Source organism: Chiroxiphia lanceolata, chromosome 16, assembly GCF_009829145.1.
Source record: "Chiroxiphia lanceolata isolate bChiLan1 chromosome 16, bChiLan1.pri, whole genome shotgun sequence".
Taxonomy (NCBI): Eukaryota; Metazoa; Chordata; class Aves; order Passeriformes; family Pipridae; genus Chiroxiphia; species Chiroxiphia lanceolata.
The window spans coordinates 2,557,957-2,571,708 of NC_045652.1; the positions used below are offsets into that span (position 1 = coordinate 2,557,957).

At 61.4% G+C, this 13,752-nt stretch overlaps 2 protein-coding genes across 6 annotated transcripts in view; one reads left to right on the plus strand and one right to left on the minus strand.

Annotated features, from left to right (window-relative positions):
• Nucleotides 1-341: 341 nt before the first annotated feature.
• UBALD1 (UBA like domain containing 1) lies at nt 342-8,239 on the minus strand. Of its 2 annotated transcripts, none has more exons than XM_032704403.1 (3): nt 7,969-8,239; nt 2,460-2,519; nt 342-1,479 (listed from the first exon to the last, which is right to left on the minus strand). In XM_032704403.1, exons 1-3 carry the CDS (start codon nt 8,074-8,076, stop codon nt 1,159-1,161), a joined length of 489 nt encoding a protein of 162 aa, XP_032560294.1. In that variant the 5' UTR covers nt 8,077-8,239; the 3' UTR covers nt 342-1,158. The 2 variants fall into 2 exon arrangements, with proteins under 2 accessions (XP_032560294.1, XP_032560295.1); XM_032704404.1 differs by lacking the exon at nt 7,969-8,239 and adding an exon at nt 6,664-6,847.
• A 5,250-nt stretch (nt 8,240-13,489) lies between these two features.
• MGRN1 (mahogunin ring finger 1) overlaps nt 13,490-13,752 on the plus strand; it is a 53,064-nt gene continuing 52,801 nt past the window's right edge. The window contains exon 1 of one of the 4 annotated variants that reach the window (XM_032703619.1): nt 13,490-13,664. In XM_032703619.1, the coding sequence (XP_032559510.1) occupies nt 13,577-13,664 (88 nt within the window). In that variant the 5' untranslated portion in view covers nt 13,490-13,576. The remainder of the gene's footprint in view (nt 13,665-13,752) is intronic. The other 3 variants (XM_032703620.1, XM_032703622.1, XM_032703621.1) reach the window with 3 other exon arrangements.

Genomic DNA, 13,752 nt, shown 5'->3' on the forward strand with positions numbered 1-13,752 from the left:
AGGGACAGCGACCTCCGAGGGACCTAGCAAAGAGGGGACAGGTCACAGCAAGGCACCAGGACCTGTGGGTGTCACACGGGGAGCCGAGGGCTCAGCACAGCCCTGCCATTGGCCTGGGGGGGTCTCTGCAGCCAGAGCTGGGCAGGCTCCTGCTGGGGCTGGGCCCTGGATGCACTTGGCCAAAGGCAGTTGGTGTCACTGTGCTGCTGGAACGGGGTGTTTGGAGCAGCTGCAAGTGCAAGCCAGCCCCACCTCGGACACAAGAGCCACTGGGAGAGGGGATCTGAAACACTCTGGGCCAGGGCAGCCTTCCCCTGCTGGAGCAAAGCAAAGACACTGGGTTCAAAGCAGAAGAGCGTGTATTGCAAGCGGCTGCGGCGCATCCGGAGAGACTTCCAGCCGCCGGGAAAAAGAACAGAGGGCTTAAAAACGATCCCAGTCTCTAGGGTTACACTGTGTCATGCAAAAGAGCCCTGGGGAGAACCCCATCCCAGGGGGTGGAGGGGAGGGTGTGCTGGCCCAGCCGGGCCACTGTGGCTCACCCCCTGCTCCCCATTGGGGGCTGGGCGAGGGGCCAGATGCCTCCCCAAGAGCCGGTGTCCCCCAGTCCTGCTCACCAGCAAGGATGATGTGTGCAGGGTGGAGGCTGTGGTGGAGCAGGAACAGCCCTTGCTCTCTTCACCCCTTACAAAAAACAAGCCTCATGGGGTATCTGCCCCCACCCAGTCGAGCGGGGCCAAGGGATAGGGGGAAACACTCAGGCACAACCCACTTGGCCTAGTGGGGTGGCCCAGGGGACCCTGAAGAAGGGACCTCCTCTGTAAATGTCACTGGCATGCAAACTCCGGTGTCCCAAGAGAGGAGGGGGTGCTCCCTCCCGGAGAGTCTGGCAGCGGCGGGGTCCCACGCAGAGGCCGGCACCGGTCCCACGCAGCCTCCCGCTGTCTCTGGGGAGCTCCATTCAGCTCGAGAACAAGTAAAAACTACTTCAAACCAAACCCATGCAAGGCAGCTATTTCTCTCGTGTGTCTCGGCAGCTGCCAGACGCCCTGGCAGCAGAGTTCCTCTCCTCTTTGGAGAGGGGGGGGAGGAAAAAAAAAAAAAAAAATATTTATATGCAGGGGTCCCTCCCCGCCGCGTTCGCTCTTGGCCGCGGCCTCATCTCTCTGCCTCCATGGTCACGTTGGCCTTCTGTTCAGCGGTGGCCTGCTGGGAGACAGCGGCGGGCCAGCCCGCGGGCTGCGCCGGCGCGGCCGGAGTCCACATGCTCTGCTGCTGGCCAGGGGGAGAAGCCGTGGGCCAGGCGGGGTTGAAGGCCCCGTGCTGGGGCAGCGGCGGGGCCGGGGGCGGTGGGGAGGTCGCCATGGAGGCCACAGGGCTACTGCTGTTGAAGCTCTCAGAAGCCTTGAGGCGGGAGAACATGGTGAGGGCGTCGGGGAAGTTGGGCGGCGTGGCCGGCGTGTTGGCGGGAGTGCACATCTGCGGGAAGGAGACACGGGGTCAGGCGGGGGGGAGTCTCTATCTTCTGCCTCCCACTGGGGCACACAGACCCCTCTGCCCCCACTGCTGTGGCACAGGGAGCCCCCCCAGACCCACGCTCTGCTGACCATACTGTTATTTAAGGGTCTAAACTGATGCTGTGGTGAGAGCTCTTGTCAGAGGGCCCAGACAGGACCCCCTGTGCCCACTCCTGTACCCACCCAACTTGAGGACTCCTCTGCTCCACAACCCACTGGTGCTACCCTGGGCCTGCAGCTTTCTGGGTTGGTGGGCACCAGGCTCAGGCCCAGCTCCCACCCCACAGGAGACTGGGCACGCTCTGGCCCTGCCGGGCACTTGCTCTGCACGCCCCAAATCCCCAATTGTCCTGGAGAGTCAAATGAGGCCACAGCAGCCAGTAAATCCCTAAGACACATCTGCCCAAGCAGATTACAGGCTGCCGGGGCACGAGAGCTGAGGGACTGAGTCTGGGGACAGCTGGAAGAGCACAGAGGCAGGCAGCACCCATGCTCTCCTGTGTTTACACACTTCCAGAGGCACGCTCTGGTGAGGCTCCAGGGATTTGCACGCTCCAGGGAGCACACAAGGACTTGTGTGTGTGGCTGCTGCTCGGTGAGAAACACCACGTATCTGATGTGTGTGTTTACACAGGTCAGTGCTTCAGGCTCCTCCACGCTCTCTCTCCCATGCCCAAAACATCCTCCATCAGACCGTCCCTCTTGGAGATGCAGCCCCAACCTCTCCGCAGGGCTCTGGGGGCACTCCCAGCCCTGCTGTCCCACTGTGTAGCACCAGCTGCTCTCCAGGAAAACCTCCCTTGGCAGGCAGCTCTGGCAGTGCCCGGTCAGACTTCCCTGCCTGCACTCCTAGGGCTGGGGAAGCAGCAAGCTGGACATCAGCACCAGGCTGAAGTGCCCGCCAGCTGGTGCTGTGCCCTGGGGAGCTGTGAAAGCACTTACCATCTGATGGTGGTGGCTGTAGGGGATGTTTGTTTCTTGGAAAAAAGCACTGAGAGCAGTCTGAAAGCAAGAAGAAAAAAGGGAAGATGGTGTTACCACCAGCACGCAAACTCGGCACCCACCTCATCCCTGCACACAGCGGCAGGGCTTTGACAGACCCCACAGATGATCCAAAAACAGGCCCTGGGGGGCTGACCATACCCACAGCCCCTGCCTGCACAGGGGGGTGCTGGGCACAGCTGCTCCCTGTCCCCAGGCAGGGACCCATGCCTGCCATCTGCTTGCACCAGGGCAGGTGACAGCCACGTGTATTTGGGACCACCATCCTCACTGAGGAGCAGCTACTGCTGGAGCAGAACCTGGCACGCATTTCACAACTCACAGCCATGCTCTGCAATCACTGTGTGCAGGGAGAGGAGGGAAACCAAACCCAACCTCAGCAGGAACCAGTCAAATGTGTGTCCTTAACAGAACGTGATCATGGTCACTGTATTCCCACCAGGACACCCCCAGGGATGCAGCAAGTGCCTGCCTCACACACCAGAGCATTTCCAACTCGGTCGCAGGCGGGGCATGGTGATGACTGACATTGTCCTGGTTGGCTTCCAGTTAAAACCAGTAACAGTCTGGTAAATGTCACATGCCACAGGCACGTGAGAGAACAAGGAGGGTTGCAGGGATAGAAGGCTGGAGGAACAGCATGGCCAGGAGGGCAGACACCCAGCCCAGGTCTGGGAGGAGCAGAGCCATCAGGAGCTTTGGGGGTGCACAGGACTGAACTGATACAGGAATAGTGGGAGAAGTTCTTCCCTGTGAGGGTGGTGAGGCCCTGGCATGGGTTGCCCAGGGAAGCTGTGGCTGCCCCATCCCTGGGAGCGTTCAAGGCCAGGATGGGGCTTGGAACAACATGGTCTAGTGGAAGGTGTCCCTGCCCACAGCAGGGGGTTAGAACAAGATAATCTTCAAGGTCCCTTCCAACCCAAACTATTCTGTGATTCCATGTTAGTGAAGCTGACCCCTGTTCTGTGCCAGGCTTTAACCAAGTCAGGGCTAGAAAACAATGTTTTGATTCAGTTGCAGATCAGACTTGATGGAAACGTTGGAGAGCTGGTTTGGATTCGGTTCTGGTTGGAGGAAAAGCCCCCATGTGTCCCATTCAGCCCTCTCTCCAGGGCCTGCAGCTCTGTAAGGCAGGGTGTGAGGAGCAGGGCTGGGGCTGGGTGCTGCCACACCACCCCAGACTTTGCTCCCTTCCTACAAGCCAGAGACTGGGGTTACCCAAGCTGCTGGGTAAAAAAAAAAAAAAAAGCAGAAAAGCCTGGAAAAAGGAGAGGGAGGTTGTACCAAACCCTACCCAACTGCAGCAGCCACAGTCCTACCACCACACATGCTCTTCATCCTGGTGCCCACATGCTCCTGTGTCATTCCCAGGGCTGGGATAAATGACAGTGAGTCAGCTCAGCTCATTGATCCAATGGAAAACTAATTCTGCCCCAAACATCCAGGCTGGCAGGCCCTGGGAAGGCAAAGGGTTTTATGGTTTCCTGGCTACACAGCAGAAAACTATTGGCACGACCAGGTGGCAGCCAGAGCAGTATCTGCAAACAATGATCCAGATCTGGGTGGGGGAAGCAATTCCTGCTGCACAGTCTGGCAGCTCCCAAACCTTGGGGGGAGTGTGCAATAGCTGGGCTGGCAAGGCTCTTCCCTGCAATAGCTGCATTTAATAACACACACCCGAACCCTGCACCCAGCCAGGCTGGGAACTCAGAGCCCTCAGCACCCGCAGGCAGGACCTGCCGGATCTAAACAGTGGCCATACAGCAGAAATAGGGTCTGTGGGCCCAGAGAGAGCTCTGAACAGGCCAGCACACGTCCAAGAATCAAGGAAATGTCCAACAGACACTTCTGAGGCAGAGACACCCCCATCACTGCGCTACCCTTCGTCCTGGGTGAGGTCTGATGTCAACATCCACAGGCCCTATCGCTCCCACAGATCCTGATAAGAAAGGGGGGAACAGCGAACGGGAAGTACAGGCAGAGGTGTGGGTGCAGCCAGATACCATAAGCTGATTAAATCTGCTCTGTGCTCCTGTTTTCCAAGTGGCCTCATATCTTGGACTGTGCCACTGGCAGACAGGGGCTGAGCAGGTCCCTGCTGTCCCCCCGAGCTGCCCATTGATCCCTGCCAGTGCTGGGATGGCAGCTGGGACCGGGCAGAGGAAACACTCCACCAGTGCAGGCCCCTCTGCCTAAAAGAGTGTCCCCTCCCCTCCATCTGCCCCCTTCCAAGCATGGCAGGAGCAACCCCTCTGCTCAGCACAATGCCCACCTCCCAAGGGACCCAGGACCTGCAGAGCCCCAGCCCTGCAGGCGAGGGACCTGCTCCCACCCCCTTGGAGTGTGCCAGGGACACATATGTAACCAAAGCTGCCTGTGCCACCTGGTCTCCAGCCAGCATCACAAGCGCTGTGGTGACTGGTGCAACAGCAAAGCCAATTAAGGCTTCTCTGCTTGAGGAGCCCGAGCCCAGCTCAGCCCCTGTCTCCTGTCACACTCAGCAGGTGACCAGGCCACTGTATCCCCCCCAGGATGCAAACCCAGGAGCTTCACAGGAGGTGGATCACACAGGGACCCTGCCAGGGTGCCAAGAGTGGTGACCCAGTCAGAGAGAGGGTGGCTGAAGGTGTGTGCTGTACCTGCTGCCAGCACAGGGGACCCAGAAGCCCCGGGAGCAACCTGTCCTTGAGCCACAAAGGAAGGGGCTTCATAAGACATAAATACATAAGAGGAAGTGGAAATCCAACCATGGGCACAACGAGCAGAGCCAGACACCTGCGCCTTCTCTTGTTCCCCACACACAGGCTCACTACACTGAAGAGACACACTTAGCACCAGGAAAAGGAAGGAAAGGGTGCTTTTATAAAAGCAGATTTCATCTTATCCTTCCCAAGCAGCCCCAGGGGACATGAACACATAACAAAGCTGAACACCACCTTTCTGCCTGATCCACTGCTCAGCCCCATGTGAGACTCTGCAAACTCTGCCTGGCAGCCTGCTGGGTTCCAGCCATGGAGGAGGTACCTGCTGCTCTCTCTGGTTTCTCCCAAAAAGCCAGCACCTGCGACCCTGGAGGGGCCAGAGACACTCCAAGCTGCTTCCTCTGAACTGTAAACCTCCCCCTGCGACCAGTCATGGCACTGCTCCAGCTGCTGGAGGGCTGGGCTGGCACTGCCATTCTGGCTGGCACCCACAGCAGCCGTCCCTGGGAGGGCTCATGGTGCTGCAAGGGCTGCAAACTACACCAGGCATGACAGGAAAACCCCTGCCCACCGTCCCCAGGAAACAGGAATGGAGTCACAGTGAGTGGGAGAGGTGATCCACACACTGCTGCCCCATTCCCCAGGGATGGATGGGATGCAAAACAAACGGCTCCCTGGTCAAGCCCCTGAACTCGGTACAGGCTCCGATCAGCTCACACCACACAGAACGTGGCTGTATCCCAAATGTTCTCCTGATCTCCCACCCTGCTCACTGGATGATGTTCCTTCGCCCCACTCCATGCAGCAAAACCCCTCTGCAGCCCCCATTGCATCCTCCTCCACATACAAGGGCCCCTGAGCAGCCCCAAAGCAGCACGAGCCCAGCAAAGTGGTCCCAAAATACCAGCATCCTGAAGCTGTCCGTGTTTCACAGCAGCCTCCCTCTCCCTCCTGCCCATGACCGACACCCAGGGGCTGCCACAGGCAGGGAAGGTCCTGGGCAGGGCAGATGGGTGCCAGGAGTGCCCTGGCCAGGACAGAGGCACAGAGCTGGGAGAACCCAACTCCTGCTGTTGTGCTGCTGGGCCACTCAGCTCCCCTCATCCCCCCTGTGCAGAACACCTCTGCCCATGATGGTCTTACAGGCAGAATCAACACCCTCAAGGTACAAGCAGGCTGATCCAATTCACGCCGTGCCCCTGAAGCAGCACTTTGGCTCGCAGGGCACTATTAACTTACACCACTGAACTCGCCTGAACTCCACCAATTCACACCCACTGCAGGCACACACCAGCCAGCAAACGGGTGCTGCACCAGAATAACAAAAGCAACCCGGGAAAGAGGTGGGAGCAGGCAGGAGTGGTCGGGAGGTGCTCCCTCCCCAGCGTGGCTCCCAGAAGGAGCCGTGCCCAGCGGCCATTTTGCAAAGGGAATTATCTGACCGTTGCACCAAAAGTGAGTGGGAACATGGTAACGGCTCGTCGTCGCAGCGTTTGTTTACAGCCCAGCTTCCTCTGAGTCATGTGAGTGCCCAGCCGGCAGGAGACGGCTGTTTGTACTTGTGCAACTCGCCAAACGGTGGCAAAGTTCTGCAAAAAAAAGCCTTTTGATAGAGAAGTTAAACTTTTGTCATCCCCTCCCCAGCTCTTCTGCGACAACGCACGGAGGTGGTGGAAGCGGCTCCCGCCTGTCCCAGAGGGCCACACAGCCAGGCTGTGTTAGTAAACAAACCCCAGAGCACGCTACACATGCAGCACATCCCACGCCACGGTGCTCCCGGCAGTGGGACGCGGTGGAGGGCAACGCGGCTCGGCCTCCCCAACATCCCTGCGAACCCACCCCGCGCTCCCCGGACACGCACGGCTCGGCTCGGAACGCCTGACTGAGCACCTGGGAACCCCGAGACCGTTCACGATCCATCCGGCAGCCCTTCCCTTAGGGAACAGCCCCCGGACGCCGCCGAGGAGCCCGGCGCTCACCCGGGCGGGGGGAGAGGGGCTCCAGCCGCAGGGATGGCACAGACGGAGCCTCCAGCTCCCCGGCCTGGCTCAGACCTGCTCCCGCATCGCAGCGCAGACACCTCAATTACTGAGGTGCCATTAGCGTCAAAACCATCAGCTCCAGCCCGGGGTGCTGCCGGGGCCGCGGGAGGAGAGGAAAAATCGCGTCTAGAAAGCAATTTGCCGGCGAGAGCCACCGCACACCTCTTTGCTCCTTTGCACTTCAGCTCCGGGGGCTCAGAGCGCCCCGAAAGAGTCCCCCCCGCGCCCCCCGCCCGGCGTTCACCCCTGTCAATGTCACGGAGTATCCCGCCCGCGGGCGAGGGGAATAAAGGCGTCTGGGAGCCAGAAAAGCTTTGACCTACAAAGTCTCCTCTCCCACGGCCGCCCGAGGTACTCAAAACTCCCCGGGGCAGGGCCGTGGGAAAGGCTGCGCGGGGCTCTTACAGCCCACGGCCACACGGGAGGGTCTGTGCGGGCTGCGGGGGGGGACAGGAGGAGGGTTCTGCTCCCCCGGTCCGGCGGGGCTGCCCCCCCCCAGCCTCCCCCCGCGCAACGTGGCCCCGCTCCCCCCGCCCCGCGTGGCGCCCACGGGGGACCCGGCCCGGCCCCGCCGCGCGTGGGCGAGCGGAGAGGGGGAGAAGCAGCGTGTCCGCAGGGCCCACGCTGCCCGAATTCCGCCCCCACCATCGCGGCCGCCCCACGCGGGGGCCCCGCCCGGGACCGGCACCGGGGCGGCGGCCTCACCTCGAACTGCCAGTGGGCCGCTTGCAGCAGCTGCTTGGCCTGGTCGGCGGCGCAGCCGGCCGCCAGCACGAACTGGTTGATCATCACCTGGTGCTTGAGCTCGTCCATGGCCGCGGCCCCCGCCGCCCTCAGGGCGCCGCCAGCACGGCGGAGCCGGCGGCTCACGCCAATGTTTACCGGGCACTGACTCACGGCGCCCGCCCCGGCCCCGCCCACGGCCGCCGGGGGGCGGGGCCGGCGCGGCCCGGCCCGCGCGGCGCCGCCTGGGGCTTGTAGTCCACGCCCCCCTCCCACCGCACCGCCCTCTCCCCATGCGGACCACAACTCCCGGCAGGCCCCGCTTTGTTTGCCGAGCCGCCGGCGCGCGCTGAGTGACGCGCGAGGCCAGCCAATCGGCTCCCGCGGCTCCGTAGTACCTGACCGTATATGGTCAACAACGGCGCAGCGCCCAATGGGAGGGCGGCGGGGGCGGGGCCGCGCGCGAGGCGGGGGGCGGGGCCTGGCAGTCACGTGGGCGCGGGCGGTGTTTACAGTCGGGCCGCGTGCGGTTTCCTGTTGACGTGCGGGAGCGGCGGGGCCGGGCCGGGCCGGGCGGGCTGGGCAGGGCTGCGGGAGCGGGGCCGCCGGTGCTGCCCCTGTGCTGCCCCTTCTGCCCCGCACCGGTAACGTGTGGCCCCCGCGATGTCCCCGCAGCCTGCGCGGCTCTGCCGGGAGCCCCCTTGTCTCCCAGCTTCCGCACAGCCCCCAGCGGGGCCTGAGATGGTGGAGCAGCAGCAGCGGCCCCTTGGCCCCGCGCCCTCCCGCAGCGCCAGTAAACCACGGGGGGGCTGATCCAGCCCCTGCTGGTCCCGTTTTTCCCTCAGCCGCAGCGTGTCCGTGCACCCCACTGATTCTTGGAAGTGAGAGGCGGCAGCCGGAGAAGGTTCTGGAAGGTGCCGGGGGGCTCCCGGCCCCGTGAAAGGCTCCTTTGAGAGCGCGGAGTTGCCGCGGCAGATGAAAGCTCGGGGCCCTGGCGGGCGGACAATGGTGTTGCTAGGGATCAGCAGGCACAGACACGCGGCTGTGGGGAGGAAAGCCAGGGAAGAGCAAGGGAAGACACACAGGGAAGCGCTGGCTTCGCAAGACTCCTTAAGACCTCCAACCCCCTCCGTGTTTCCTGAGGCCGTCTCCTGCGGTTTGGAGGGGTTTATCCTCACCACGAGGGGTTTGTTCACCGACACCTCTGGCCACAGGTGTTTCTGAGTCGTGAGGATTAAACCGCTGAAGCTCAGGCTTTCCAGCCTCCACTGGCCAGGCAGGAATTGCTCTGGTATTGTCCAAAGCTGGTCACCATCTTCCACGTGTCCTTTAGTAACCAGAGCACTCCAGGGCTTGGAGAATTGGAGAATTCTGGGGCCGAGGGGTTTTCCTCCTCCGCCTGTGTGTGTCACTGCCTAAATCCAAGTGAGAGCTCAGCTGTACAGTGGTGGCAGTGGGACACAGCAAGAGGTGACAGGTCATTTTTTCCAAGGAGACAACCCCCAGAGAGAAGCAGCAAGGGGAGATCTGTAGCCAGCACGGTGTAAATACAGCTGGAAAAACAAATCTGAAGGATTATTTTAATCAGAAAGAACCAGAAACTTTTAGAAACCTTGCAGTTGGGTGTTTGAAGGGAGAAAGGCTGGGCCTGGCCCAGCAGGGCTTCTGGGAGAGGGTTGGAAGCCCTTTGGAGCAGGGCAGTGTTTAGGGAGGCAAAGTTCATGGGCTCACCACTCCTGGTGAGGAAGAACTGCGTGTAGTCTCCAGGGCTCCTGAACCTTGTTATACCTGACAAACAAAGCGAGTGACAGCTCTGGGCAGGGGACAACTGATACGAAGCAATTTGCTTCGCTGGGTAATAAACCCCTGAGCAGCTGGACTTTGGATGAGCTGCTCCGGTGACTGGGAGGTTTGCAGGGAAACAGATTTCCCTGTTTACACAAGTGTGCTTGTAGCAGAGATGTCCAAGGAGACTCCTCAAGGGCAGGTGGTGGTGGCTGGAGAAACCTGTGGCAGTGCAAGGGTGGGTGTCCCTCCGGCCCCTCTGCTTCCTCACCAGGCTCTGTGGAAAGGTTTGAAGGATCCCTCCTCTATCCTCCTGCTCTTCTCCAGGTTGTACTGGAGAGTGTCTCCAGGCTCACCTTTTCCTGGATGGATTTTGCTGAGCTGGAAGGCAGTGCAGGAGCTGAGGTCTCCTCCCCCCCCCCGGGGCTCTGCAGGGTCCCAGGGGAAGGAGCCCTGGCCCAGTTTCACCCTGGTCCTCCCCAGCTTGACCACTCTCACCCCACAGCATGATGGCACCTGGAGTCTCAGGCTACCTTGTACCTTGTGGAAGTCTTTTCATCCTTCTATCCTGGAGGGCCTCCCACCTTCATGGCCTTCCTCCCTCTCCATCCTCAGCATGGAGCAGGCAGAACCTGGGGCTGGCAGCACCAAAGCAAGGACAAATACAGTCTCGGGGACCCAAGAGTTGAAGGTGCAAAACCCACTGAGGTGGCATCACCAGGGTTTGTGGAGCTATTGCTGCTTCTTGCAGCTGCCACAGCACCCCGGGCTGGGGGGCTGCTGCTCCTCCATCCCACAGGACCCACCCGTGGTGCTGCGGGACTCCAGGAGAGGTCTGAGAGGACATCCCCGCTCCCGGCCCCAAGACTCCCTCTCTCCTTCCCCCTGCTGCTGGCAGTGGCCCCTGCGAGGGACAGAGGAGGCAGTGGTGCAATATCCTGCCTTTGTGTGTGCCCGTGGGCCGGGCTGGGGCAAAGGAGCTGCGGCTGTGGAGGTGCTGCCCTTCAGCTCCGCTCGCTCCGGGATTTGGGGCGGAAGGGCTGGCCCGGCCCTGGTACAGCGCTGCTATTGTCGTTGTCTCTCACACACATCTCACAGAGCAGGGCCCCGCGGGGGATATTCTCCAGTGAAAGCCCCTGCCCTCCCAGATGGTAGCAACGCCCTCGGGGCCCTAGGGCTTTCTCGGAGTGGCCCGGGAGGGACCTTCCCGCTGGTGGAGGTTTCACACGAACAAAACCCTCCTGCCGCAGCTTCCCGGGCAGAGCTGACACCCCACAGCCCAGTGCTGCGGGACCTGGCTCTGGTCTTGGCTTCCCTGCTTCACCCATATGGCTTCTGGTGAGCAGCTGCAGAGAGAACAGGGCTGAGGGTTGGAACTAAGTGGTCTTTGAGGTCCCTTCCAACCCAAAACGTTCTAAGATTCTGTGATTCTGTCCCCCAAAAAGCTCAGGGAAGAGCCTTGGAGCAGTTCCCTTTGGATGCCTCACTGAGCTGGGGAAGAGCAGGATGCTCTTGGTGCTCAGGATGTGGGAGGGAAGGGCGAAGGACCCTCATCTTCTGTCCCTGTGCAAATTCCCATCCTTGCCTTGCCTCATGGTGCAAACATGACTCAGCTTTGCCCCCAGGCTCGTGGCCAGCTGGCTGCCAGCTGGCAAACAGACCCCAGCATGGCATGGGGAGATGGAGGTCCTTGCTGTGCCAGATCTGCTCCAGCACTGAGCCCCAGATAAGCTGCAGAGTGAGGCCGTGGGGGGTTATGGATTCACCCTTCTGGGTTGGGGCTGCTGGTGGCACACAAGCTGTTCCTGTCACCCCACTGCTGCCAGGGGGCTTGTTCCCATCCCCGAGGAGCATCACTGGTGGCTGTGCAGGCACAGAGCAGCCAGACAGCTCCAGGCCAGCACACACAGGCTGAATGTCACCATGTGGGTCAGCAGACTCCACCCTTCACTCCATCCCTCCCCTCCCTCTCTGTGCAACTTCTGTCACGAGAAACCCTTGCAGGGAGAGGCTGGTTGAGCAAGAGGCGCTGTCGCTCTGGGTGCCAGCAGGATCCTGGGGGACACAGCAGGCAGCACCCCAGCACAGTTACTGCCAAGGCTCCCCTGTACCAGGTGCGAGGTACCCAGCTTTCATGACTGGCCAGCAGGACTGGTTGCTAATTCCGTGCTTTTCCCTGTCCTTGCCAACCCTACTGCACAACAGGATGCAGCAGAGTGAGGTCTGGTCCTGCTCTGTGCTCACCACCAGTGCCCATTCCCCTGACATCCTGTGCCCCGTATGGCTCCTTGTACTGGCCATACTCGGGGTGGCCACAGCAGCTGCAAGGGTAATAACTGTCTGGAAGCACGTTTCCCTTCAGGGTTGTTTGCTTATTCCCACTGGGTGTGTTTTAGTTTGTGTTTACAGCCAGCAAATTCCACCCACCGCCTGCTCACTCGCTATCACAAAATGCTCCCGTGCTGGCAGGCTCTGCTCCCTGACCTGTCCCCTCTTCCTGTGTCCCAGCCCTCTCCTATTCCCTTGGTCCTGAGGCCAGTTGAAGACATTTCACATGTACCATCCCTGCTCCTTCACGTCTCCCTGGGATTTAGAATTTGGGTCCCCAGTTCTTTGCAGAACCTGTGCAGGAAGGTGCCTGTCTTCACAAGCTGAGCTTATCCCTGCTCCCCAGTGCCACAGGGGACAGGACTCAGTGTTGGGACATTGGTGGCTCTTTTGTGCCTCTTCCTCCATGCCATCCTCCGGGATGGTGTGTCAGCCCAGTCATCCCCTGCTCTCACATCCAAGCCTCAGACACCTCTGTTTTCTTTCCTGCATGGATTATCTGTGAGAGGAGGAACACAGGAGAGGTTTCCCCATGGGAATGTCACAAGGTCTTGCAGCTTGGGACGCCAATCGCCTCTTCTCCTGCTGGCTTTGAGCTTCAGCCAGGAGCAGGTCCCACCTCTGGGAACTGGCCTGGATAACGGATTCCCATGCCAAATTTCCCAGGAGGAACATGGCTACCCCAGCTGGCCCACAGGATCTGCAGGCTCCATGCACACCTCCATCCCAGTACGGACACTCTGTGTATCCCTGCGCAGGGTGTGTCCCTGGGCATCCCTCTGCAAGGTGTGTCTCCCTGGGCATCCTCCATGTGCAGGATGTGTCCCTGGGCATCTCCCATGGGCATCCCCCCGTGTATCCCTGTGCAAGCTCCCTGAGCATCCATCTTCCCTGTGCATCCCTGTACAGAATGTGTCCTTGAGCATCCTCCCTGTGCATCCCTGGCCAAGCTCCCAAGGGCTTCCCCATCCCAGGTGTGTCCCTGGTATTCTCTGTGCCCATCCCCATCCAGGGTGCCCTGTGCTCATCCCCAGGCCCACTCCTGTTCCCATCTCACCCCCATTCTCACCCCCATTCCCATCCCTATCCCATCCCATCCCATTCCCACCCCCATTCCCACCCCCAGCCCATCCTCAGCCCCTTCTCATCCCACCCCATCCCCTCCCCATCCCTTCCTCATCCCCTCCCCTCTCCTTTGCATCCCGTCCCATTCCATCCCCTCCCCTCCCATCCCGGTGCCTCCTTAGGGCCCCCTCCCAGCGGGGCACGCCCTTGGTACGTTCCGCGGTTCGTCCCCCCCCGCGGTTGGTCCCTCCGGCGCGGTGCCTGCCGGGAGCTGTAGTCCGGGCGCGGTTGGACTCGCAGTCCCGGCGTGCCCCGCGCCGCCGCCGTGGGTGCGGGTCCCGGTGCGGGTCCCGGTGCGGGTCCCGGTGCCGCCCCCGGTGCCGCCGCTCTGCGCCCCCGCGCTGCGGCCGCCATGGGCTCCCTGCTCAGCCGCCGCATCGCGGGCGTGGAGGACATCGACATCCAGGCCAACTCGGCCTATCGCTACCCGCCCAAGTCCGGTGAGGGCCGCGGGGGCCGGGGATGGGGGCCGGGCCGGGCGGGACGGCCGCGGAAGGGGCTGCGGGAGCGGCTGTCACCGGCCGGGGA